The sequence below is a fragment of the Phalacrocorax carbo genome, chromosome 17 (assembly GCF_963921805.1).
Source record: "Phalacrocorax carbo chromosome 17, bPhaCar2.1, whole genome shotgun sequence".
NCBI classification, from domain to species: domain Eukaryota; kingdom Metazoa; phylum Chordata; class Aves; order Suliformes; family Phalacrocoracidae; genus Phalacrocorax; species Phalacrocorax carbo.
This window is the reverse complement of record NC_087529.1, coordinates 2,782,680-2,808,989: the sequence shown is the minus strand read 5'-3', so window position 1 is coordinate 2,808,989 and position 26,310 is coordinate 2,782,680. Positions and strand designations below refer to the sequence as shown.

At 47.6% G+C, this 26,310-nt stretch overlaps 3 protein-coding genes across 9 annotated transcripts in view; 2 read left to right on the top strand and 1 right to left on the bottom strand.

Moving 5' to 3' along the window:
- Positions 1-5,324, top strand: part of NCOR1 (nuclear receptor corepressor 1) — a 73,167-nt gene extending 67,843 nt beyond the window's left edge. For 4 of the 5 annotated variants that reach the window (XM_064467936.1, XM_064467934.1, XM_064467935.1 and 1 more), the window contains 4 exons: positions 89-142; positions 1,223-1,444; positions 1,998-2,180; positions 2,408-5,324. In XM_064467936.1, coding sequence (XP_064324006.1) covers positions 89-142; positions 1,223-1,444; positions 1,998-2,180; positions 2,408-2,595 — 647 coding nt within the window. In that variant the 3' untranslated portion in view covers positions 2,596-5,324. The remainder of the gene's footprint in view (positions 1-88; positions 143-1,222; positions 1,445-1,997; positions 2,181-2,407) is intronic. The other variant, XM_064467937.1, reaches the window with a different exon arrangement.
- Positions 5,325-6,394: 1,070 nt separating this feature from the next.
- TTC19 (tetratricopeptide repeat domain 19) lies at positions 6,395-10,987 on the bottom strand. Of its 2 annotated transcripts, none has more exons than XM_064467947.1 (10): positions 10,795-10,987; positions 10,660-10,733; positions 10,459-10,569; positions 10,239-10,277; positions 9,000-9,056; positions 8,676-8,737; positions 8,020-8,114; positions 7,665-7,819; positions 7,224-7,386; positions 6,395-6,702 (listed from the first exon to the last, which is right to left on the bottom strand). In XM_064467947.1, the coding sequence occupies exons 1-10, from the start codon at positions 10,985-10,987 to the stop codon at positions 6,569-6,571; spliced, it is 1,083 nt and encodes a 360-aa protein (XP_064324017.1). In that variant the 3' UTR covers positions 6,395-6,568. The 2 variants fall into 2 exon arrangements, with proteins under 2 accessions (XP_064324017.1, XP_064324018.1); XM_064467948.1 differs by having other exon boundaries at positions 6,395-6,699.
- ZSWIM7 (zinc finger SWIM-type containing 7) lies at positions 10,988-24,368 on the top strand. Of its 2 annotated transcripts, none has more exons than XM_064467954.1 (6): positions 10,988-11,111; positions 11,662-11,755; positions 13,653-13,674; positions 17,458-17,560; positions 23,153-23,257; positions 24,073-24,368. In XM_064467954.1, exons 2-6 carry the CDS (start codon positions 11,680-11,682, stop codon positions 24,187-24,189), a joined length of 423 nt encoding a protein of 140 aa, XP_064324024.1. In that variant the 5' UTR covers positions 10,988-11,111; positions 11,662-11,679; the 3' UTR covers positions 24,190-24,368. The 2 variants fall into 2 exon arrangements, with proteins under 2 accessions (XP_064324024.1, XP_064324023.1); XM_064467953.1 differs by having other exon boundaries at positions 11,028-11,111; positions 11,658-11,755.
- The last annotated feature ends 1,942 nt before the right edge of the window (positions 24,369-26,310 follow it).

Below are 26,310 nucleotides of genomic sequence, written 5' to 3'. Positions count from 1 at the left end.
TATACCTTGTGCGTTAGGAGCAGTAGTGATCCCTTGTAGTCATCGTCAGTGCTGGAAAACTCAATGAAATATTGTGCTTTAATTGCAGCAACTGCTCAGCCAGGGACTGAAATATTCAATTTGCCAGCAGTCACTACCTCAGGTAAGATTTTCAGTAAAAGAAACAATGTATGTTTCGGGGGTGGGGAGGGAACCCTAGTGTAATATCTTCCATTTATATGCTTTGGGAAGTCCAGTAAGTGAGGAAGAAAATAATTTAAAAAGTAATATCCTACATGACAATATGTTTCCTGTAAAGCAAAAATGATCAAAAGAAAAGCAAAATGACCAAAGGAGGCTTCAGAAAACATCTAAAATGGGAACTTAGGCAAGAATGTTTTGTTTCTGTGCTCTGCAAGTCCTACACAGAGGTAGAAGTCATGAGACTGGTTAGCGTCTCACTTGAACTACACTGTATTTAAATTTATTTAACAAAACTTGAGCTTAGTTCATTAAATGTTGTTTATTTTATAAGCTGGTGCATTTAAAATACTTACTGATAATTTTCTACGAGACGGGGAAATGAAACATAACCCATAATTTTACTGTGTTAGAGGTGAGCGAGGCAGAGAATTGAACTGCAGTGTGGGAGATAAGAACTGCCAAATCTGAATCGTGTAAAGGCAGTCTGTGGTACGACCCCTGATTTTGGCCAGTCGCTGCCCCTTCCGGTACAGTGCTTCTGTCTTTTAAATGGAGAAAGTGCTGATCTCCGTTCATTTAGATGGAAGACAAGCTTTTGGAATCAATATTGGCCATGTATCACACTTCGTAAGACAATCTAGTGTGTATCATTAATGAGAGAAGAATTCTTCTGGCCCCTTCTCTTAAAACTAAATAATAGCTGCAGATTTTACTTAATACACTGTCACAATCGGCATGCTCAGTTTCCTTTCTATTAAAAAAAAAAAACAACCCAAAAGAACAGTAAAATTTATCCTCCTGCAAACACTCCGTAGCTCTTTGGCGTTTGCTGGCACGTCTGAGCTGTAGCCATCGTGAGCTGCTTTGGAGCACGTAGCTTCACGTTTGAAAAAAATCTCATCTTTGGGGTTTTTTTTTCCCACCTTTCTGCCTCTCTCAAATCTTTTCCCACACCCCTTTGTGATTTCTCCGAGATACTTTTTTTTTTTTTTTTGCCTCCCCTCCCACCTTTTCCTGTATGTTTTCTTTTATCTCCCAGGTGCAGTCAGTTCTAGGGGTCATTCCTTTGCAGATCCTGCCAGTAATCTGGGTCTGGAAGACATTATTAGGAAAGCATTGATGGGAAACTTTGATGACAAGAGTGAGGAGCATGGAGTTGTAATGTCACAATCTATTGCGGTAGCACCTGGCAGTTCCAGTGCTGCGGTATCAGCAAGTAATGAGACGCGCAGGGAAGAAGCTAATCCATCGCCAAATTCAGGTGAGGCATTGCAGCTCCTAAATATTTCATGGTCTGAAATAAATTAAGGATTTGAATAAATTTGGTGCTGCTGAAAAATCACTGTTTTTCCTCTGGAAGTCATAGAGATGGTATTTCCGTTCCATCTAGCAGTCCTGGTGTTCAAACTGGTGCTTCGGGAACATAAGCCTGAATTTCTTGGAGAATGACAACACTGATGAAACAGGGAAGAGATAACGGGGCGTACTCAATACCTGAAGCTTCTCCGTGGCTTCATGAAAACGCATGTGTAGTACATCACCTGTAAAGAACACGTGACAGTGGGAACTGGCTTGCACTGAAAACATCTCAGTTCCTAAAAATGGAAATATAACTCTGCTGTGATAAGAACAGGGATTTTCTAGCAATGGTGTGTTAGAAGACTGGCCTGTACAGTCACTAATAGTAGTAAATCAGCATGCCAGGAGGCCCCGGTGTGAAACTCCTCTTTGCTGCCAAGTGATAATTCACAGAAACAAACGTAGGCTAAAATGCAGCGTAACGTTTGTGTAAAACCTGTCCTTTCCGCTTCCAGGAGGGGGAGTCAGCAAGCAGAAGCTAATCGGCAAGTCCAACAGTAGGAAGTCTAAGTCTCCAATTCCTGGCCAGGGATATTTGGGAACCGAAAGACCTTCTTCTGTCTCATCTGTACATTCAGAAGGGGACTACCACAGACAGACTCCAGTGTGGGCCTGGGAAGACAGGCCTTCATCAACAGGTGAGAAATGGGTTTCTTATAAACTTAACAAACCAGATGTGATATTTGTAGGAAGGTCAGATGTAGACATGCTGTAACACTGGTGTATTGGACAAAAGATTACAGCATCTAAGGATTTTCGGGAACATTTTCTGCTAGCTGCCACAACCAAAACCAGACTGCCTTTCAGAGACAGATCTCTTAGAACAGCTCATGGTTTTGACTTGGAGAAACTCTCTTTGATTCAGGTTCAACACAGTTTCCGTACAACCCGCTGACGATGAGGATGCTCAGCAGTACACCGCCAACATCCATTGCGTGTGCCCCGCCGTCCATGAGCCAAGCAACCACTCACCAACAGAACAGGATATGGGAGCGAGAGCCTGCGCCTCTGCTTTCAGCACAATATGAGACTCTGTCTGACAGTGATGACTGAACTATGCAGATATTTTTTTTTAATTTGCGGGTCAAAAAAAGAAATCTATTTTTGACTTGTGCCCATAGAGACTTTCCAAGAGAGCAAGGGCCACAAAATGAAGAATTAATGGAGAGTCCGTTAAATGCCTTCTGCACAGGCCATGTGTTGGAGGATCGTGATCAAGAAGGTTGACTTACTAAAGATAAATATGTAAAGAGTTTTTAAAAATGTGGACTATTCCTGTTCTACATCTATTTGTAAAGAAAACCATAATGTCTTTAAATCATTCTTCTGTAAATAGAGAGTACTTTTTGCAGTGTTTTTTCCCTTGCTATAGTATCTGGTGTACTTATGTTCAAATCATTGCCTAAACTTTGGGGGTCATTTTGTAATTTTTTTTTTTTAAGCATTTTCTCCAGTGTAGAGTACTCTTCATAACCCTAGCCTCCCTTCCAGCCTAGCCTAACCATAACCCCAGCCTCCCAACCAGCCTAGCATCATTGCCTATTTAATGCCGTGCCACTTCTTGCAGGCATTGTGCTTTTATATAATTTTTTTTCCCCTAGACACACTTTCTTGGTGTTCAAGCTCTTGTGAAAATGTTGATTTTTAAGACTGACCCCTTAATGAATTCTGTACATTAACATAGTCCGGTTCGCTGGAATAAGATGATATATTTCTTTGAATTTTAAATTCTGCCACACTGTAAATTTTTGGTGCAGTTGGTTTTATTTAGCAACACTGCAGAAATACTATTGCATGGGTATGTTACGGTTCATTTTTAAAAGGAGAAAAAAAGAAAACAACCAAACAAAAAGAACAGCTTCTGGAGGCATACCTCACTGATATGCACACTGGGAATTTTAACTGTGCCCCAAAAGCCTGTCTTAGTCTCTTCTGTTTCTGCATTGTATGCAGTCAAAACAGGCTACTAAATTTCACTGTCATATTTAACCACAGCAAATGGCTTATCTGAACAGAGGCTCTGGGTGGGTTGATGAATCCTTTAAGAAGAAAAACCTCTACATCCCAACTTGGAATAAAACAAAATGCCTTTATAGAATAATTGAGCAACACACAAGTCAACTACTTGGCTTCTGTTACAACCAGTTTGAAATAGGTACTGTGATTTTCACCTTCCTCCAGTCTGATTTTAAAATCATTACGTACTAATTATGTTAAAAGTCTGCATCCCCAGCCCTATAAGCAAGCTTTTGGTGGAAGTCCTTACAAATGCTTGGCTTAACTCCCTAAGTGTGCAATACTTGTTAGGGTGATATTTTTTTTTTTTAATTTTATATGGTACTAGGAGAGTCTCCTTAATCATCCGTCTATCAATGCCTGCTATGATATGCTCGTAGCTCGTGTGTACATACATCTGGTCAGGGATACCACAGGGTGTCCTGACATCCATCTTCAAGAGCATCTTCTTTTTTGCTGCACTGACCTCAGGAAGTGAATTTAAATCTTCCGGGGTGGGAAGACTGAGTTACAGACAGCACTGAGCTGGGGGGGTGGCATGGTCTGTCAGATTCCAAACTGCTTTTGCATCTCATTGATGAACAGAGTCTTTGCCTTGAAGTTATTTTCCAGTTGAAACATTTTTAACTTAACACTGTATTTGCGATACGTTGTATGGAAGGTGTAATGCAGCTGTGTAACCTTAAGCCGTGTAAGCTCTACATCTTACGGAAGGACTGTAACGGTCCAGTTACAAACAGGAAGAAGTGCAGAACTGTTTGTTGGTGGCCAATTTACTTTGATAGTTTAGAGGAAAGCCTTTTTGCCCTAAGTGTGGGAAAGAAAAAAATCCAAAGGAACTCATTTGGAAACTTGACAGCACATTGCAAATACAGAATTATTTTGCTACTTTTTTTAAACACTGCATCAGAGTAGATGAGTTGACAGTCTTAAATCTCCTTGCAGTCTTTCTCCAAGACAGATTTTTTTTTTTTTCTCACCCTCCCATCCTTTACCCTTCGGGCTTAAAGTAGTGAACTTTTCATCCTTTTTGTAGACCTGTGCTCTTATTTTAACTTTTTTCGTTCCCACAGCAACATATACTGGAAAACAAGTTGATCTGCCCTTTCTGTAGATTTAAATTTGGAGTGGAGAGTTAAGTTCCATTCTAAAACTTACTTGTTCTTTCTTAGTGTAACAAATACAACGTGAAAGAGGCATGTACAGACAAATGTCTCTAACTGTACAGTAAGTATAGCATGTTCATAGCAGCGCTTCATGTTATTGCTGCTGCAGCAGCAAGATATCCGAAGTAGGATAGTCACTTTCTCCTAAGATACAGCTTGAGTGGCATTTGCACATAAAATGTTGCTGCTTTTTTGTTTGTTAGAGCTCTAACTTCTCCAGTGTAAAAAACAAAAACAAAAAAAAAAACCCACAAAAAAAACCACACCAAAAACAAACCAAACCTCTCCAGAGCCTAAGTTAGGGTTTACCACAATTCCAGTAATCTCCAAGTATGGAATTACATCTGACCTGTTTCAAACAGGGAGGTGTTTGTAAATCATGTTTACAAAGTGTAGTTTACTACAAATTTTTAACTGATTTCTGATCAGCGCTTTCACAATGCTTTCATCTTGATATGTTTCGTGATCTGATATGAAATCATTTAAGACTTGAAAACCCCATGCATCATAAAACTCAACTTTTTTTTTTTTCCACACAATGTCTTCAGTAGACAGTGACTTCTGGATTCAGACCAATCAATAAAGGGGATCAGTTCTCCATTTGCTTTTCCTGTGTCTCCCTCTTGTTTTGCAGCATCAAGCTATGTTCATGAGAACAGGCAAAACACTTCCCTCGGGGTGCTGCAGGGTTCCCAGTTAACGCTGCTGGAGTGTCTACGGTCTGCCGCTTCAAAACCAAAAACCAGAACTTTAAAGATGGGGTCTAACATGTTGGAACTTTTCTCTTAGTACAAGCGTGCCTGTAACAGCCATTTTTCCTTCCTAGCTTGCTGAGAACAAAGCTGTATGTGTGACTTGAGTTTTTCCAGCTTCAATGAACATCTACTCTAGAAAACCTGCATGCCTCTTCTTAGCTCAAAGTTAAGCAGAGTTGAAGCCACTAATGCTACTGTAAGTAAACTAACAGTGATGCAATTAACATTAAGGGATATACCAGAGCTGACGTTCTTACAAATGAGAAGTTAAAATGAGGCTTGGTTAGTGACAGAATTACAGTTAGTTCTACTATCCTACCTAAATACGGATGTGATAACTTGTTTAATTCTCCTTTAACATTAGGCTTCACTCCAGGGCAGAGCTGAAATTCTGTTGTATAAGCAGGCTGTTCGTACTAGATCCACATGAAGGCATGTGCCTTCATCAGACCTGATGGTATGTACATACGCCCTTTTCCAACAGGAAGCGTCAGGGCTCTAGCACTGACCTATCCAAGGAAGGACAGCTTTGGCACTCAGTGTGCTCTTCACTGCAGTAAGGTAGCCGAGCATCTTATTTCTGAACAGCAGCTCTGCTTTAGTAACATGGACTCACCCCTCCTCTGAGAGGGCATGTTCTGTCTTTGGATGCTAAATCCTTTCAAAGGAAACCACTTGATCTTCAGGCAACTTGTTTGAAAAGGACATGGACCTACAGCGCTGTTGTAGTACAGGTATAGCCTGGGAAATGCTCAGTTGAAGTTAATACATACTGAACTGTAGCACTGACAAATACCTTCCTTGGCTGCAAGTATTAATATCAGGCTAGACTTGCACTTTACTGGCAGTCAAGACAAAGTTAAATCACTGGCACAGTAGGTCACTAACCATAGACTACACCACAAACTTCCATAGTTAAGGTTTTACAACTTTATTTTGGGCTAAGTTGTTAGGCAGTAGCAGCCCTTCTCGTTAAGCAGTCCTTAATTCCTGAGTGCTGTTCTCCTGGGGGATTGCACCACGCTGGTCCCAGGGTGCTTGTACTGACCAACCCTTGCTGCTGTCAGAGGTTGGACTCTGGGGCCAAACTCATTTGGAGCCCTTTCTCCTCTTGGCCAGCTCAGCTAGTTCTTCCTGGATATGCTGGACAGAAGCAACATCTCCCTTCTGTTGTGCTTGCTTGAGAGCTTCTTCGTACACTTGTTTTGCTTGCAGGAAGTCTTCTGTAGCAAGAGGAAAAAGCAGCATGGCTAGCCAACTGCATCGCCCTTGTTCAGAGTCCTCTCCTGAAGCTGAGCACATGCAAAGGACGTGCAAAAGACTACCCGGAACACTGCAAGAACTAGGGAGGTTCAGAAAACATCCACCACAGGGTGCCAGTTAAAAGAGCTAGACGACAGCAATGACGACAGGACAAGGTGCTGCTTCAACATTGAGACCTCACTGAAACTAGTCTCAAACATGTCTTCTGTCTTTTTGGAACCAGTTACTGTACATGCAGGACAAGGGAAACTAGATTCCCTGGCAACCTTTCGAGTCAGATGCAGCAGTACTGCATTTATCTTGGACAGGATCCTTCAGCAGCTGAATTCAGTCTGAACCCGATACAAGTTTCCTACACCAAGTCAGCAGACCTACTGCTTAAACTAAAAATAGTAACACAAAAACAACACTATAGTTCAATCCTACAGTACAGGTCTCCGCAGTCAGCACAGGGACATGGGCTGGACATTTGTTTACCTACCTTTGTGCATCAGAATTGCTGCCAGGTTATTCAGCACCATGTGCTCCTCAGGGTGTCGAGTCTCCTTTGCCAGCTCAGCTGCCCTCTTCACATGGGAGTATGCCTCATCGTAGCGCCCCTGAGCATCCAGTACAGTTGCTAAGTCATTCATCAGGACCACAGTCTGCACCAGGACAGAAAAGCTCTGAGCAAGACCTGTACAGAAGTCTGGGGCAGCAGAAGCATCGCATTCATACCCCTGTTGCACTAGTAAAAGTAGGATTTCCCAGAGAAGCTTTCAGTAAGAAAGTGTCTTATTCTGCATGCTCATTCTTCCTGGCAGGAAAACAGAAGCCAATTTAGTGCTGTGTATGTTTGCCAGCAAAGCTGCTTTTAAGGCTGCCTTGTTCCCTACATTAGCCCTTCTTTGCCTAATAGTCCAACTACCATTGCACACATCACCTGTGGATGAGTCTCTCCCTGAACATCATTTGATATCTGCAGAGCCTTCTCATACATTCTTTGGGCCACTGGGAGCTGGTTAACATTTAGCAGATAGCGAGCATAGGAGTCTAGGCTCATCCCAAGCAAGAGGCGGGTGTTGGCCTTTTCTTCAGCTGCAAAGAGAGGAGTGGAAGTGATCACTTCTACAAGACCATGCATGAGTCTCCATCCTACAAGAGCAGGAAACTTATGCAGTGTGAAGACAATGGACTGACATGAAGATGGTGCTTAGGCAATATGGAAAGCAATGTCGAGAACAAGGAAATGGAGACAAGATAATGAGAGACGCCTTTGACAGACAAGGCAGTCCTACCTGGTAAGACATCCTCAGGCAAGTCCTTCTGCTTGGCAATCTTCTCCTCTAAGGTCAGGATGCAGAACTCGTAGCCAGCCAGGGCTAACTTGTGCCTGCAAAGTACAGCTACTCAGCAAGGCAAGGCTCCTTCCATCCCTCAAGGGACAGATGTGAACACCTTCAGTCCCTCCTCCTAGAGGGCCTGTAAGACAGCTTTTCCCCTTCAGCAGAACCTTTTTGCCCTCCAGGTTATGGCCTGGACCCTCCTCTTGGCACATGGGCAAAGGGATCCAAGAGATGGAGAAGGCCCCCTCCCCCCCAGACAAGGCCAGCTAAGGCAACCTCTGCTGCTGCTCCACTGAAAAACAGCTACAAGTTACCAGCCCGCAACTGCTTCAAAAGCCTTCTCTCCTGTGAGATGGGGATTTCAGACTAAAAAGCAACGTCCGCTATGGCTAATTCTGCCTTAAGCTGGACGGGTCATAACAGCAATCGCTGTGCTGCCTGACAGCAGGTAGGCAAGTGTCATGCCTGTGGGAACCTTTATGTTGATGGTATCTTGCCACACCAGAGCTTCCTCAGGCACTCTTTAATAATAGAGTGGCCCAGCTTGGCCACCACTGCTACTGTGAAGCTGAGATGAAAGCAAAAGGTGCCTTTAGCAGGGAACTCACTGTTTCTGAGCAGCATAGATACTGGCCAGCTTGAGGGACATCTCAAGGATTGCATTATCATCCTGCCAGGAGGACACACAACAAAACTGTTATTCTTCTTGCACCTCCCCAGTAGAGACATTACTTTGCCTGAAAAGAGTTTAGACCTTGAAAAATGCCCATCCTGTTGTCTCCAGAGCTGCCCTCCCCTTAAAGGAAGGGCCTGAGAAGCTGGCAAGCTCATAGCTAGTATTGCCAATTTCCAGTAGGAGGTGTTACAGCACAAGAAAGAAAACAAAGAATTGTTAATACTTCCAGCTGAAAGCTGTTACGAGAAGAACATACCTCCTTTGTGTCCCCTGCAAGCAAATAGCTCATACTTGCTTTGTAGAGCTTTTCTGCCTGAAATGAGAATTTGGAAGAGAATACTGAGGAATGATGGCAGTTAAATCAAGAGATCTCTACCCTTTACAAAGGCAGACTACTTGGGAGAAACCTGTCTCATAATTTGTGCCATTTACATTGTATGTCAAGACCAGTCAGCAGTGAAAGGCTGACCAGAGCCCTGTGGCGCTGGTAGGGTCTTTTCAGTTTCTACTTTGGCACTCCTGCACTAGCCGTGCATTTACCATCCGTGTGCCTTCAGGGTTTTCCCAGATTCTCCTCGGGGCAGCCATCTAACTGCTTGACTGTGGCATTTGATAGTAAGAAGTATTCCTTCCCTTGCACTCCATGTTGGAGTTTAAAATGTAACTGTGAAAGCACCTTTCTTAGCAGTATGTGCTCCATGGGACTGCAGTCCCAAGGCAAATTATTCTGCTTTGGACTGCAAGATCCAGCATGAGCCCCCAGCGTGCCCTGGCAGCCGCGAGGGCCAGCCGAGCCCTGGGGGGCACCAAGCCCTGCATCGCAGCCGGGCGAGGGAGGGGATCGGGTGAGGGAGGGGATCGTCTCGCTCTGCTCCGCGCTGGGGTGGCCTCACCTCGAGGGCTGGGTGCGGTGTTGGGAGCCACAGGACATCAAGGTATAAAGCTGCTAGAGAGTGTCCAGGAGGGCCATGAGATTGGGGAAGGGTTTAGAGGGGAAACCGTACGAGGAACGGCTGAAGTCCCTGGGTTTGTTCAGCCTGGAGAAGAGAAGGCAGCTTCCTCCCAAGGGGAGGAGGAGGAGGGGCAGGCGCTGATTGCTTCTCTGGTGACCAACGCCAGGCCCCGAGGGAATGGCAGGGAGATGTGCCAGGGGAGGGTTAGGCTGGGCATTAGGGAAAGGCCCTTCCCCCAGAGGGTGGTGGAGCCCTGGCACAGGCTCCCCAGGGAGGCATCACGGCACCAGCCTGGCGAGATACAAGCAGCACTCGGACAAGGCCCTCAGAGCCATGGTGTGAATTTGGGGTGTCCTGGGCAGGGACAGGAGCTGGACTCGATGGTCCTTGTGGGTCCCTCCCAGCTCAGGGCATTCTATGACAAGACCTCACATCCCTCAGCCTGTCACAGCCTGAACACCTTCACGACCTTGGGCATGACAACACCTTACACAAGAGGTCAGCCTGTTCAGAGGGGGCAGGGGGGAGACAGCGTTACTCACATTGTCCAGCTGCCCTTGCATGAAGGCCACGTTTGCCATCTGGAAGAGACACACAGTGCTGAAGCTCTGCAAAGGCTGTGGGGACTCACCACCGCTGCTCTCCCTCCTCCCTGCAGCTCCGCTGTAGCCCCCGCACACGGCACAACACCCCGCGGGGGGAACTGCGGCCGCACGGCGATGCTGGCCCGCCGCAGCCCCTGCCCGCCCCCCGGCGCCTCACCATGCTGTACGTGTAGACGATGGCTTTCCTGTTATCCGACCGGTGCGACAGCCGCAGCGCTTCGTGCAGAAGCCGCTCCGCCTCCCCCAGCTCGCCCTTGAGGACGCTGAGCTGCCGAGAGAAGGGCAAAGCCGCGGGGCTCGTCACCCCCTGAGCCGGGCCCCGCTGAGGGCACCCCGCCCGCCGGGGACGCCGCCTCACCTTGGCCCTCTTCAGCAGGAGGATAATAGCGTCCTCGCCGTCCTCCTCGTCGTCCCTGGGGAAGAGGGAGAGGGCTACGGGGAGAGAGTGACAGCCGTCCCGCACCGCGCTACCCCGCACCGCCCCGCGCCTCACCTCCCAGGGAGCCCAGGGTACCCCCGACCGGCCGGGCCCACCGCCGCCGCCGCGCCAGCCCCGTCGTGCCGCTGCCGCCCTGCTCCTCCCCGCGGGCCCCGCCGCGCCAGGCGGCCCGGAGCGGCGGGAGCCCCGCAGGCGGGCGGCGGGTGGCCAGGCGGGACAGGGCCCGCGGCACCGCCGCCGCCAGCATCCTCCACCGCGGGCCCTTTAAGATCCCGCCCGCGCCCTCGCCACGTGATGCGGGCCGGTGCGTCACCCGGTGCAAATGGCGCCTGTTGCTATGGAGACGCGGCCTCACGGCGGCACGGCCGCAGGTAGGCCCCGGTCCCGGTCCCGGCCCAAGCCCACGCCCGCCGTCCCGGCCTCGGCGGCTCTAAATAGCCCCGACGCGGCCTCACCGGTGCCGAGGGACCCATCCTCCCGGGAGCAGCCGCCGTGCGGGGTGGGGATGGCGTGGGTCCCACTGCCGGGGCCTGGCGGCCGCCGCGCCCGCCCTGAGGCGCAGGGGGCTGCGGGGCGGGCGGGCTGTGCGGCTGCCTGGGCCGGGAGCTGCCTCGGCCCGGCGCCGGGACGCTGCAGGCCGCAGCCTCGTCCTGTAGCTGGCTGCATCGCCCCGGCCCGTCCGTGGGGTCTGTTCGTACGTGGAGGTATCTGAGAGAGAGAGAACCCGCGTGATGCTGAGAAATTCTGTGTTCCGAGAAAGTGTCAAAACCACCGTTCAAAAGACGCTGAGGATGCTGCTTCCTTGGCCTCATCGCAGGGTTGAAACAGGGCATTGCCCAGAGAAACTGTGTTAGTTTGCGGTACCTTTGGTGACCTTAATGATTTCCCACTGTCTCCTGTTGTGTCTTGCTTCCCCGTCAGGAGGCCAGTGCCCATGCGATGGATAGTACCTTGCCAGCAGTAGCAGAAGAGCTTTTGAAAGAGATCAAAAAGGCTTTTCAGGAGACCTCACATGGTATGTAAAGAAAAACAGAACCATCCCAGCAGGCGGTGGGCCTGTAATACCGGGGCTGTCAAACCCTCAGGTAGCAGTGAGGGCTGTCAGCCCCTCCTTGCTTACATCTTCCGCAGACTGTTGCGTGAGGGGTGGCCTTCACTTTCAGCAGTGGCAGAGTAAGATATTGAGGCTGCATGCCTTCTGTTGCATGCTTTTAGAAGTAGGATATTATAAAAGTAAGTATACTTGGGCTTCCACATTTCTTTTTAAAATTAATCCCAGTGGTTCTGAGTGGATATTTAATTGCTGTACATGATACAACTTGTCTGGACACAAAGGGGTTTGAAGCACAGGTAATGAGGAGCAGCCCCCTTCTAAAAGTCAGGTCCTTCCAAAAATCAGACCAGGCTGGGCACTTTCTTGACTGTGGGACCTAGGGCAATGCTGCTTGCTTGGAGCTCGTAGTGTAAGTGGTTGCACTTGAGGGATGATAATTATAGGCATTTTGTAGTGCCTATTCTACTGCTGTTTTTACAGACTCAGGAATTTCAAAACGATCATGTTTTATGACTGACCGGCAGAGGGAGTTGTGTTAGCGAGCCCAGGGCAAAGAACAACTTTCCCATTGCGTGAATCAAGCAGGCGTAAACCAACGGTTAAATCTTGGCCAATTCTAGCAGCTAGTTACGAACAATTACCTTCAGTGCACTCTGGATTACTAACATAGTTCTGTAATCTGTGCTGAAAGAATAAACACCTGTTTGTGTTTACTTGATAAGTAGCACAGAATGGTTCTTCCTAAACAAAGTGTCAATTTACGGAATATTTTAACGGCACTAAACCCAATCAAATAAACATTCAGAGAAGCTGGTCTGAGTACTGAGTACATTTGAGTGGTAAATGGGAAGAGTCTTAGCGTCTAAACTTCCAGAGTGACCACATCAACAGCTTTCTGGCATACTTCTAGTATGGCTCCTTCAGGTTAGAGTAGATCCAAAATCTACATGTGATTTTTTTAAAAGAGCTTTATAAATCCTATTGTAAACTAGAAAAAAAAGTCAACATTCCTTTTAAGGTATAATTCTCCTTAAAGCACCAAAACAGTACACTGGGACATAACTGCAGAAAGAAACTGATCAATCACTTTGGAGAATTAAATTAGAATAAAGTTGGAAAAGTTAAACCAACAGCATAAGACATAGAGATTATTTTGAATTTTTGGAACAAAGGATTTTAAAATCAAAAGTCCTGATCTTCCAGTGGAATACAGAGACACTGTGTCCCATTAGTGATAACAGAAAGATCAGATTGGATGATCAGAGCCTAAGCTGTCAGCTGCAACAAACAGACAAATTTTCTTAAGTGTAATTTTCCATCTTAACAAGAAGTTCTAATAAGTGAAGACATTATGTTTCTGAGTGCTGTATTAAAAGCTATAAACCAGTGGTGCCCTGCAAGACTATGCTGGGAAAAGAACAACATTTTTAAAGTTTTGATGCCAGAGTTTTCAACTCATGCCAAGAGGGTTTCAGAGAAACCAATATATGTATTTTTAACCAGCTTCTTAAAGTAACCGAGTAAGACATTGAGGCCCCATGCCTTTTCTTGCATGCTTTTAAAAGTAGGATATTATAAAAGAAAGTACATTTGGGCTTCTGCATTTCTTTTTAAAATTAATCCCCCTGGTTCTGAATGTGTGTTTAATTGCTGTACTCGTTAGGTGCCTTAGCACTACTATAGCAGATCATTTTGCTGCTCCTTGTTGCTTTTTGGTGGCTAGAGAGGATGGCTGGAGCACTGCAGTGCTGTGTGGGCTCTGGGGGTGCATTAGGGGACACTAGCCTCTCCGTGGTGTTGATGTCTCTTACAGTGGGAATGTTCAGCAAAATCACATTTCATTTTCTTTTTGTTGCAGTCCCTGATGACCTGCTGTTGGGGTGAGTATCTTTTGCTTCTGTTCTTGTCCCAAGTGTCCTGCTAAAGGGCAGCTGATAATCTGCTCTCATTGCAGTACTGCTCATTTTTTCCCGTGTTTGACCAGTACGTGTTTCTCATGCAGAGTTGCTACGTGTTTTTGCTGGTAGTGGAAATGTAGGTCCAAAGAGACAATCTCAAGGGTTTTTCCAGAGATTCATGAAATTATCTCTGTATCGCTTAATCTCCTGTAATGACTTGCTCTAATTTAGGTGGATTAAACATGCAGAATGTTTCCCTTAGCTCTAATTTGGGTGGATTAAACATCCAGAATGTTTAACCTGAGCTCCGAGTCCACCCTCAGATCTGGAATGAGTTTTCTGTGAGAGTGCACTGTGTTTCAGAGTGATTCATGCCACTGGAGCGCGGCATCCCTGCTGCATTCATATTGCTGTGAGCACAGCAGCATCCTGAGATCCTGTCTTCTATTTGAGTCACGGGTATGTGTGATAGAAAGGGAGAAGTAAATGTATCATCTTGCTGCACAAGGGAATTGTTAACTTGAAGATTACCCTGAGAGTTTTCTTCTCTTTAGGAGTCAGCTGGTTAAAGGTCAGCTTCATTGTCCTTGCGTTGACTGAACCTTGTGAATCTTTCAGTCATTCCCAAGCACCTTGAATCTCCTAAGAGATCCAAGTTTCACAGCTTCTGCAGCCCTCACTAATTGGTGTTGAAGGTAGAGAAGAGGCACCATCACAGTAAGAAAGGCTCTTCAGATTCATCTTTAACTTTGTGTTCTTGCCTGCCTGTAATTTAGCCAGGAGAGGAGATCACCAGGAACCCTCCGGGCCTTAATGTCTTAGGGTCTAAAGTTATCTAGCATAAAGCTTGTGAGAGGTATGTATGCTGGTTCCCTCTTCCGGGACCACAATGGCCATTGAGGGCTGGGATTGACAAGTCTCGTAATTTTGTGTTTCCTTCTTGTCATAGAAGAAAAGTGGAGGAAAGAAATTCCCTTGTTAAGCTTAATAACAGTTGGGTGGTAACTCTTGGCAATCCAATTTCCATCAGTTCCCTGTGACCCTCGGCTCAGAAGTATTCTGATTTAATTTCTGAATCTCTTCCAAATCTCTGAAGTCCTTTGCGCATTTCCCTTAGATATTTCCTGTTAGACTGATCGAATTGTATAAGTGAAAAAAGAATTCCCCAAATTTGAGAGTTACAGACATTCATTAAACTCAGCCCCCATATAGTCCCAAACCTAATCATTAAGGAATGTCTTACGTTGAGTGTTCCCCCACCCACTCCTCTCAGTCCTCAGATGAAGCCAATCCTTATTGCCTTGAGTTTGTGCAACTGAAGATTTGATATTCCTGGAATAAGTCTGTCTGCTTGGCTTGTTATCAATGAGACTGACTCAGATGCATAGGTCAGCCATGCAGTGGGACGCCAGGGCTCTGCCTTGGCTCTTTGTGTCTTCACTGGAGTTGGAAATGATCCTCTGCTTTCTCCTGTTCTCCTGCTCGTGTTTTGTACTATCTTTTCATCACTGCTGATTTTCTTGTTGTTTACCCTTGTAACTAACCTAGACTACACAGATTTTTTTTCTCAGCAGATAAAAAGTCTGTAAAGTTAACTGAGTTGCCCCTGAGCTCTTTGGAACACATTCAGAGCAGCTGGATATACAGGTCTGGAATAACTTCTAAGCCTGTTAGCCATCTGGACAGTAGGCTAAAGGTACAGATGTTCATATTTGACATACAGCTTATCATATACCCTTGCACGGCAGGGGATGTGCAGACAGTGAGAATGTAGATGGAAATTACTGCGCCTGTAGGACTCACAGCTGTTTATTTTTCCACTTGCTGGTGTGGAATTTTACAGCAGCGAGCACACAGACACCAGCATGTGCCTCCAAGGTGCTGCCTCTCAGGACCGAGGCAGAGGAGAGAGTTGGGTAGAGGCTATGTTTTGCAGGAAGCAAACGTGTACCTGAGCAAACACGCCTAGCCTCATCTTTACCCCATCCCAGGCATGCTCTGATCCATAAATGCAGTGCAGTGGTGTGGTTTGCCTGCATGCTGGTGTGTCCTGCTTGGAAGAAAAGGAAAGGGGAAGGGTTTTTAGAGAGGGTGGAGTGACATAAGGCATGTGTTGTCCCCTGGGTGTTTATCTGGAACAAATTTGCTGTACCTGAGCCCTGCCGGTAGCTGGATTACAGACATAAATCTATTGCTGTCCGGTGGCTCCATGTGCAGTGGAGTGTCTTAAGTATTTCCCTGATGGTCTTTAGCTTCCTACTGATGCAGTTTGGTGGGTAGAGAAAGAATAATTTATAGCCCAATTGTGGCTCTGGTCGAGGAGATGTGATCACTACAAAATGACTCATTCATTCTCCAGGGTTTAAACGAGTTTCCCTGGGATGAGGAAGGAGCCCAACTGCTGCATTTCCTATTGCTCAAGGAGCTATGTATCATCGTTGCTCTCTCCTTGCTCCGAGGCATGATGTGTGGGCCATGACTGGAGGTGGGATTCAAGACCAACTGACCAATAATCTGATCCAGGGCTACTCATCCAGGACAGCCTGTGTGGACAATTAAGGTGTCCCAGAGCACAAACCTCTTCTCCCCTTAGCATTAGCAAGTCTGCCTTCATGTGCGCTTGATTACCTGGTGCTGCCCCCACTAAAATGTATGTTTATGCTCGTTGTGCTCACGTGACAGTTTCACAGTTTACTGCAACAAGGATAACTGGGCTGCATGTGTGACACTGCCTGTTGTCTGTAACCTCTGTTGGATCCCCAACACTGTGCATCCCCCTTCCTGCATCTTCTCTGTGCCAGCATTGCTTGTTTTTGTTGCCAGAGGTACAGTTTCCACTGAAGAAGACCTAGTGTATTTAGGGTGATGGGCAGAAGCAAAGTTTCCAGCTTTAGAGTCTAGATTCACTCTTTGATAAATAGGTTAAGTGCCAGTGCTGTCTACCCAGAGTTTGTTTTGGAAGAACTATGGGAATACTAACAAAAAGGCTGATCAGATCACTGTAAGGACAACCTGTGTCTCTTGCTTCAGTTACACTCCCTTTGCAATTATCAGTGATCTGAAAAGGGACTTTCAGGCCAGAAATGTTTCTCAAAGATAACTTCTCACCTACGTGGTGTGTCACATACCACACTGTGTCGCAGTCATAGAGACTGACTAAAAAAAAGATCTCACTTCTGTGTCTGTGATGTACTTTGTCTTGTTTTAGTTCAGGACAGGAACCACTTCATGTCCTGTTCATGCAGCAGGAAGCCAGAATAGTGTTTGGGTCATAGTGCTGAAGAAGAAACACTTAAGCTGTAATTTCCTGTGTGCAAAAAATCTTCAAAATATCTTGTAATGAAATCCGATGGGATTTTGCAGAGAGATGTGAGGTTGTTTGGGAGCAGCTTGGGAATTTGGAAGCTTTCTTAAGAATATCAAAAACCATGTAGGTGCTCCAAATAGCAGGCGGAGTAGAGGCTGTCCTTACAGACTGAGACCTGTCTGTCTCCAGGAGAGTCATTGTCAGCTGGGATTGTCTCAGAGGGACAGGGCAGGGATTGGTGGTCACTTGGTGAAAGACAGCAAAGCTGAGACTGACAAATGCACTTCATTGCTTGGTGGCATAATTAATGGAGCTGTAATTGATGGGGTTTTGAGAGGCCATGGGAACCTTTGGCTACGGGCCTTCCGGCCTCCGTAGGGCTAAATCCCATGGATTAAGGCTAAGATGGGTGGTCTCCTTTCATGGAGTGACCTCACTAGAGACACGTTCTTTTTCAGGCTAAAGTTCATATTTGGCCCGTCTGCTGTCCCAGCTTTGGATTTGGTGGATCAGCGTTCCGTCACCCGAGTCACGTCCCCCAGTGGAAGGACTGCATACCAGGTATACACTGTTCTTCCCCTCTTCAATCTTACTTTCTGATGGTTTCCAATTGACCTGTGAGCCAATATTTTCCTAACATGCAGAACATGGAAGGACATTTGGATAAACACAGAGAGGATATCAGTGTTTTACAAACTCCTAAAACGATAGTGGAGAGAAGTAGCCATGGACTAGAACTAGAACAGCATGGTACAATACTGTTTTCTTTGTGGCTCCCAGCCAGTCAGAGACGATTTCCTACGTGTTTGTGGGTATGGCAATCAGAAGGAAGTTTTCCAGGGATTGCTAATTTTGCTTTATTACTTTTATCCCATCCAGCAAAGGCAGTTCTTCCTCTTGACAAACTGTACGCAACAGTGTTATCTACCATCACTGCATTTCTTCCCCTATTGCATTCCAAATCCTCAGTGTCCTGAACACTCTTGACCTCTACTTGGCAATGGGATCCTTGCTGCCTGGAAGGAAGCAATGCAGGCCAAATCCGTGGGTTTCATTCAGTCACAGAAACATCTTCATAAAATGGCATTTTAGGGAGAAGAGCTCACCTTAGCCCTGAAGATGAAACTCCTCTCACAGCACAGAATCAGAGATGGAGCTGAGGCTCATTAGGTGAGGAGAGGAGCCACTGGCACTTCTTTCTGACTTTTCTGTTGTATGGACAATTCCTTGCTCTACTGTGCCACAGCACTGATGGCATCTCTGGGGACAGTCTGTCTGTTCTGTGAGCCGTTAACCAGCTGCATCCAGTCCGTGGAGTCACAGAGCCAGAGAGACTGTGTGCTATGCCCTAGCTAAGGCTGAATAAGCAGTGGGACCCTATGCTAATAAGATTTCAGTGAAGAAGCACCCAATTCTTTCTGTTTAGCACTACTAACCCCCTAGATGGCACGGTCCCCTCCATTGCTGAACCCAGTGCTGTGCTTTTTCACACACAAGAGAAGGGGGAAATCTCTCTGCTTGCTGTTGCAGCAGCCAAAAGGAACATTTCCAAATATCCTCCCTGCAAAGGGCCTTCTCTCCTTCACTGGAGGTGCTGAGATGCTTTGGGGTCATCTTGGGTAAGAGAAGAGCTCTGAAGCCAGGCCTGAGTAATGACACAAACGTTTTTCACGTGTTCAGAGCTTGCATTGCTTGATTGCACATGGAGTCTTTATTGCTTCTGGGGCTTGGAGAGGACATCAGCACCTCCAGAGAGGCATGATTCATAAACAGACAGGGCTCAAGAACACAGTCTTTGATTTGAGTTGAGAGCTTGCCTATGGATATTTGGTAAAGCCTAGGAAGCACTGCTTCCAGGACCCTGTGACAGCAGCTGCCTCAGTAATTGAATGCTTAAAGGCTTTAAAGGCTTTTCCTTTTTTACTGTTGCTTGGCTGAATATGCCACTGGGCAGAGAATGGTCACATTCTCCTTGCAGAGCTTTGTCAGGCCGTGCAGGCTAAGGCAGAGCTTTGCAGGCTGGGATGCGGAGTCCTCACTTGGCACCCGTTTGTGTGGAGGACTGCTGGAGCCTCTGGTCTTCCCAGAGAGCCTAAATGTACTCACATGCTCACAGCTTCTCTGCAGCATGGCAGAGTTATCTGCATCTTAAAGATGCCTAATATTCACTACTTAGATGCAGGAAGCCTCTTGAGACATGGAGGAGATCAGAGAAGCATGGCGAGAGGACTTTGATATGCTGGGTCCTGCCCTGACACCCTCTTCTTGTCTGGGCAGGGTCATTGCTGAACAATGCTGCCTCAAACTGCATGTGCTGCAGCAAGGCAGGCACTCCTCCACACTGTCCAGCCCTCTCCCCGCTGAAGTGAGGGGCCAAAAATTCCTGCTGGCAGCAGTCCTGCAGTCACCAAATGGGAGCTGATTGATTAATATCTACTAATGGCCCCAACAGTTGGCTCAACCAGTGCACATCGGAAAAGAGCAAGTGTCAGAACTGCTCTCCTCCTGCTGCAGGTGGAGGGAGCCACCAATTCCCCACCCGGGGAAGGAACCCGGGGCAGGTAGATCAGGGCTGGTCACCAGGAGTTAATGCTGGACAAGCCTAGCCTTCAGCCAGGCACTTTGTAGCTGATGGGTATGATGTGAGCCACCCCCCTGCATCACCCCGGGTCTGTGCCTGTGTCCTCCCAGCTGACAGGCAGCCTACAGGAGGCAGTCCCTGCCTGCAGGTGCGTGTGTGCCTCTGAGCAGCATTCCTCTTTAGTGGAGCCTGATTGCTGATTAAGGCCATGCTGATGAGTTCATTAACAGAGGAATCTGAAGAGATATTTTCTCTGGGGGTGTGAGGCTGGTCCCATTGTGAAATTCTTCCTCAGCACAGCTGTCTGAGATGCAGAAACAAAGAGCAGAGCCTCCCCTGAGGCCACTGGCTGGAGCAGTGACAGGAATACAATCTGGGGCCGTAGAAACCAGAACATTGAGTGGGATACTGCACTTCAGAGTAGCTGGGTAGTGTCACTGGCTCTTCATACATGTGTGTGGTGTAGACATGTATCCCAGCTGTGTGCACTTCTCCCCCAGCAGAGAAACATCCCCAGTGGGGAGCTGGGGGGCATCCGTGGCTGCCTGGACACATGCAGAGTTATGTCTTTCAGTTATTCCTCAGAAAGTCAGCTCTGTCGTTTGCACAGTGCAGATGTGGTTGAGCTGGAGTGTGAAATGGTGCTTTCACTTGCAGTTAGATCTGGAGAACTGTTCTCATTGAGGTTGTGAGGCTGGTCCTATTGTGAAACTCCTTTGGGTCGACATAGCCAAATCTGAGATGTTGATACTTCACAGGCTAAAATGCTGTTTGCATTCCATATCACCCAGCACATCTTAGGTACTGCTTCAGGGGAAAATGGCTCTGCTCAGGCAGGCCCTAGGACTGCAGCCCGTAGTGTAGGCTGCTCTTGCCCTCAGGAACCAAGACGGGAGAAGAAAGAGCCCTCAGTCACGTGAAAGCTATGACTTGTCTTTTAATGCCCGGGCATTAATGCCCTTGCTACTTAATAGAGGAGCAGCACCGATGGGGTGTTCAAGGGCTGATTGTACCTCAGAGTTGTTCATTGTCCCAGAAGAGCTTGTCTAATACCTGCCTACACTGCAGACTAAAACCAACCCTTGTAACTCCAGGTCAGGGGTAAATAAGTCCTACCTGAGGCAGAGATGGTGGATGCTGGCTGGTGGTGGAGCTGTGCTGGATTCAGCAGAAGTGTAAAGTGGTGAGCAGGCGGCTGTTGGGGCACCTATTAGCTATGCCTGCGTTGCAGAAATGCTGAGAGCTGTGGGAGTGAAGCCAGTTAGCAGGGGAGAGGCAGTGCTTTAGCCATCCTGCCAACCGTCACTTGCATTGCTCACATCCTGCACTTGTATTGGATTCTTCTTTTTTATGTCTGTTTTAATTAATTTCCTAGAACTGTATGGCAACCTGCCCCACTGAGAAGGATTTGAGCATCAGGTCCTGGCACGGCCTGTGGTGCTACCTAGCTGTACGCTGGTAGCAGCAGTAGCTGCCTTGATGCCACAGCTGGCCCTCCTGCATCCCCGCACGCTGGCAGGGACACCACCACCAGGGTGAATTTTCCTCGCTGTGCAACCAGCAAGCGCCTGGAGATGAGGGCAGCGGAAGGAAATCTCACAGCATCCCAGGGCCAAGAGAGCACCCCAGTGCCTGGCTCGGCTGCTGCTGGCCAGAAACAGTGGCACCTTTTTCTCTTGGCCTTTGGATCTTAGATTCTGCCTTAATAGGCAGAAGCTGTATTCTTGCCATCTAGGTGAGGATGGGGGAACGCTAAACTCAGCCCAAATCTGGCAGTGCCTGTGTCTTCCCCATCTCCTCAAAGGAAAAACACTTCTGAAGGAAAGGCACCATCAGAATACTTCATCTTGGAAAAAAACAATCAAAGGGGCTAGAGAAAACCAAACTTACCACAAGTGAAACTCAGCCTGGAGTATAAGGAGGGCCCAGGGTAAAGGCCAGACTGAAAGAAGTATGGTTTGCCTTGAAATGGGAACGTGAGTCTCGTGTCCTGAAACTGCTGGGAGTAAGGGGGATTATGAGGCATAGGCGATTCTGTGGGAGGGCTTAAACTTGTGGATGTTACCTGTCAGGCACAGGGTGCAGAGGGAGCCCTAGGGGACAGGGGAGGGCTCCCCTGGCAAGTGCAGCCCTGGACAGGGAGGGACGGTGTTCCTCTGGAAGGACTTAGGAATGCCAGGGGCACCCTGGAGGGGAGCAGCACTCTGCAGAGCTCCACTGGCTTTTTACTTTTTTGTGTTTATCTTTGGATTTAGATGTACGTGTGCCACAAACCCAACCAGAATCTAAAGCCTGGGTTGGGGAGGAGTGTGGTGTGCCACAGATAGCCCAGAGGTTTGTGTGCAGAGGAGGGCACTGCTGGTGATTACACCCGTGTAAATCCCCACCACTCTCTGGAATATCCAGGAAGAGTTAGTACCAGCTGTTGAAGCCACAGAGCTGACACAAAGCACTTGCTCTTGCTGTGGCAGATATGAGAAACATCATGGCAAATACTCTGTGGTAACTGTGTTTTGCCTATGGGGTGCACTCAGTTTAGGCCTCAGAGCATTAGTAAAGTCCATGCTCTTGAGCGCAGGTTCCTGCTTAAAGTCTGCAGGTGTGTTCTGCTCCTGCAGACCCTTGCCTTGCAATAGGAGAGGGCAGAGCTGTTGGCTCTTAAAGTAGCTTTCTAGAATCTATTTTCCCATCTTGAAGAAACCAAAAGAGAAATAATCCGTAGATTGGATTTCCTATGCCACGCAGTCGGCTCCAGCAGGTCACAGATTGCCTGTCAACTTCTCCATGCTGGAAACAAATGGTTCCCTCACCTGGCTGCCTGCATCCCGTCCCCGTGGTGCAGAGCTATATGCCTCACTATCAGCCTTGCAGAGGAACAGCATGTGGGAAAAGGAGGCGGTGCTTTTCCCAAACCAGAGATGGAGCAGGGAGGCTTCTTCTCTGGAGACTTCAACTTTGTTTATTCAGTCAAAACTGGATTCCAATAGCTGCAGCTGGTTTTGGGAGCAGAACAGCAGCAGCCTTCATCCACTGGAGCTAGTTAGAAAAAGTCTCACTGTTGAGTGCCTGTTGCTGCTCTCCTTCCATCCCCAGGTCTGTGGTGGCCCTGGACTCACAAATGAGTTTTCTGTGACAACAGAGCCTTTGTCATCTTCAGCTATCCTGTGTCTGCCAGTACTGGGGGAGACAGCTTGCTGTGCTGCCAGCTTTGCGAGATCAGGAGAGGGGGCTCTGTGCTCGGTGCCACCGCCCTTCTCCTGATCTCCTAGCAGCAACGTCACTGGAGCTGAGGTCTGCTGCAAGCACGGGTGTACGTACAGGAATGCTTCCTTGTTTCTAGAAGCGTGTAGAGACCATGAGAAATCTGAGGAGCTTCGAGCTTAGATTGGTTGCCACAGTATTTTTTTGCATTTTTACAAAAGTGCACTTTTGTATTGTGGCACCTGCTCACCAGTTGCATGTTGTGAGTCGTTGTGGAGAGGACATCAGGCCAGATAGAGGCTCAGAGTTAAGAGAAATTAAAAGTGAATGCTGCCTCTGACTCCTGCCCCCTCTGGCTGCCGTTGTTTCAGGTCCTTGGGAGTGCAGGCAAACTCTACACCTGCTACAGTTCCTGCCATTTCTGCACGTGTCCTGCTTTTGGTTTTACAGTACTGCAGAAGAGCGAGAGCCTTCTGGTAAGTTGTCTGCCTTAGCTTGGGGCCAGGACAGGGAGTGGGGGAGAAGGGTGTGCTCTGCTTCTTGATCCTGAGCAGCCTGAAGTTTCCAAGGGAGCCAACGCATGAGCGTTGAGTTGACCGCACAGGCTGCGCCTGACCCACTGTAAATACCAAAGTCGTGGTATTTGGGTGGAGCTAGGCCTTACAAGGGCTAGGGAGGGCTTTTGTTCTTAATTATGCATTACTGTTCTGACTTTCAAGAGATGAATAATGCCTGGTCTCTTGGAACAAGGACGATTGCTGCTAACGGGGCTGGCACATGGAGTCTGGCTGATGAAGTGGTGCCGTTCACCTGGTGCCAGTGAGGAAGGGCTCAGGGTCACTAATTGGTCTGCAGGTGTCCCCCCAGCTCTGTGCCAACCATCCCTCCCTCACAGGAAGCCTGTCTGTTCCAGGACCTCTGACAGCTGGGCCTAATACTGTTGTTTTTGAGAGCTGTGTGGACTGCCAGACAGTACCAAGCTGACTCTTGTCCTTTATAGTCTGGACCTACCTTCTCGTGCATGCGTGTGGGGAGGGCATCAGGAGCCAGTTAACACTCTGCTGTGTGTCACATCCCTGTATTCCATTATCCTGATGGCAGAGCTGACCTGGGGCAGCTGGAGCGCCAGCCTGTCCCAGGGCTTGGTGTGCCAAGAAGGAACCGTGTCCCTGGGAGGGGTGAGCGCTTCATTAGACCCGTTCTGGCCAGGATGGATTTTTGTGGCTTCCAGATAGAGCATGACATTCCTGTGTTGCTCCTGCTGTTAACTTGGCTGTGCTATTATTTGCAGTGCAAACATATACTTGCCGTCTACCTCAGCCAGGCCATGGGAGCCTGCCAGGAACTATCTGTCTCTGAGGAGCAGCTCACAAGCATCTTACTGGCTGAGGAAGAGGATGAAGGATGAAGGGTTTGGATCACATGTGGATGTGCTTTCTGTGTACCTTCCCAGCAGTGTAGCTGGCATTTTATGTATCTGTCAAATGTTCAACATGGCTGGGAGGTTTCTTCCTGTGCTGCAGCCAAGTGTGACATTATTTAGCAGCTTTGCACTAATGGATTAATTAATAAATGTTAAGAAGCCTGTGTTGACTTCAGTTTCACTGATTTAGGCTATTCTAGAAATTGCTGAAGATGTTTGAACTAATATGTGGTGTGGTGTGCTTGTGATGTGGAGATATGAACAGTCCAGCATGTCTCTTAGTGATCTGATAAACCTTGTTAACTCGGCTTGTGCTTTGACTAACCCCACCGCCCTACCAGTGCCTGCATGGCTCTGTTTGACAGAGCGACGCTGCAGTGGCTCTCTCTACCTGGCTGCTCAGAGCGGTTTCTGATTCATCGCTGGCAAACCTGTACCAGGGACTAGGGCAGGGACCCCATAGCACCTTAAGACTAACGACACAGGTCTGTGCTTACTCTAATCCAGGGTCTTCGGAAGCATCACCCTGGCTGCTGTGCTTTTAAATTGACCCGTTTCAGACAAGTTTACCGCCTCATGCTGGCCGGCAGCACAAGGCTGTCCACATCAGGCACGGGGGAAAGGAGACTGCTGCTCCCCGGTTCCACACACCAGCCGGCGAGCTGGGAACCAGCTCCTTCCAGCTCTGTGACGCCCTGCCTGTGCTGTGAGACTGGGCTCCTCCTCGCACGCAGAGTGGCCTCGTATGATACACCGTGTGAACACAACACCACAAGAAATAATGGGGTGCAGGCTGAGCCAGGTTGTGTAGGTGGTAAATTAAGCATTCTGTATGTAAATTACAGTTACTGCAAATACAAAATCTGAGCAACATGAGGAAAAACACATCCATCCTATGTACATCAGAGCAGTAATGAGTGATAGCTGAGTAGCTACAGCTCCACTCGCTACAAAAGGTTCCTCTGCCATTTTCACTTCACATTTTTATAGAAACCTTCAGAGCTTTTTTTTTTGAGGGGGGTGAGAGAGGTGTCCGATTTTTATTTTGCCTTGAAATTACTTTGGCTCAGATCCACAAAGCCACTTAATGTGCCTAAAGACCTCAGCGACCCGGGCCATAGTTAATAATGGCTAACAACCCGATGGCACAGTCATACTAAGGAAACACCACATCTGCCTACAGGAATTCTGGCTCATTAGAGGCATATGAAAGGTAGCTGTAGTGGATGCCGAGCTGCAGTGCAAGCTGCCACATAGAAGCAAGTTGTTCTGGGAGCATCTCTCTGTATTGCAGCGCTGTGTGTTTCAGTCTGTTCGTGCTGTCCAGAGTTTGGTTCATTTTCAGCCAGCAGGAGAGGAGTGATTACATTCTTTGTTGCAAGGATAAATGTGGCTTGCAACCACTTTGCAGCTCTGCCAGAGCTGCAGGTGAAACCCTGCTTGTTTCCAGCCATGATTAACAAGAAGGACCACAGCCAAAGATAATACAGAGGGAAGGAACGAAAGGAGAAGAGAGTCAAACCCTGCCCAAATGGCGGGAGGTGGCTACATGTGTCAGCTGGACTATGACCAAGGCAGATGCAGCAAAGCTGAATGGGGCTGTTAAAGGAGAAACACGTGGGACAGTAACTTTTAACTTTTCAGCTTCTTGGAAATGCCAGTATCTGAGATACTGAGCTGTAGCTAAATTTGGACATTGCATAAACGTGTACAAACCCATTCAGAGCTAACTGGTGATTCACCAAGGTTTGGGGCCGGATCTTACGGCTGAGCTGCTGCATACACGGCAGCGAAATCCATCACTCCATCGGCGTGGTGGGCCCTAACTCGGACCTACAGCTGCTGCCTGCAGGTCACGCCAGCTGGCACAGCAGATGCTGCAGGAACAGGATTTCTTCAGATCAGCTTTTTGGCTGATTTTACACCATATTTGTCATTCTATACGCCAGAGAAATTAAACTCTTGGGGCCTTATATTACCCCCCTTCTAGTGCAATGCAGTTAAAAAAAAAAATAGCTGATTTCTATATGATTCAAGTACAGTTTATCAGGGACAAACTGCTCCAGGCATCACGGTCTGTCCACTGGACCTGTTCTTCAGGAACTG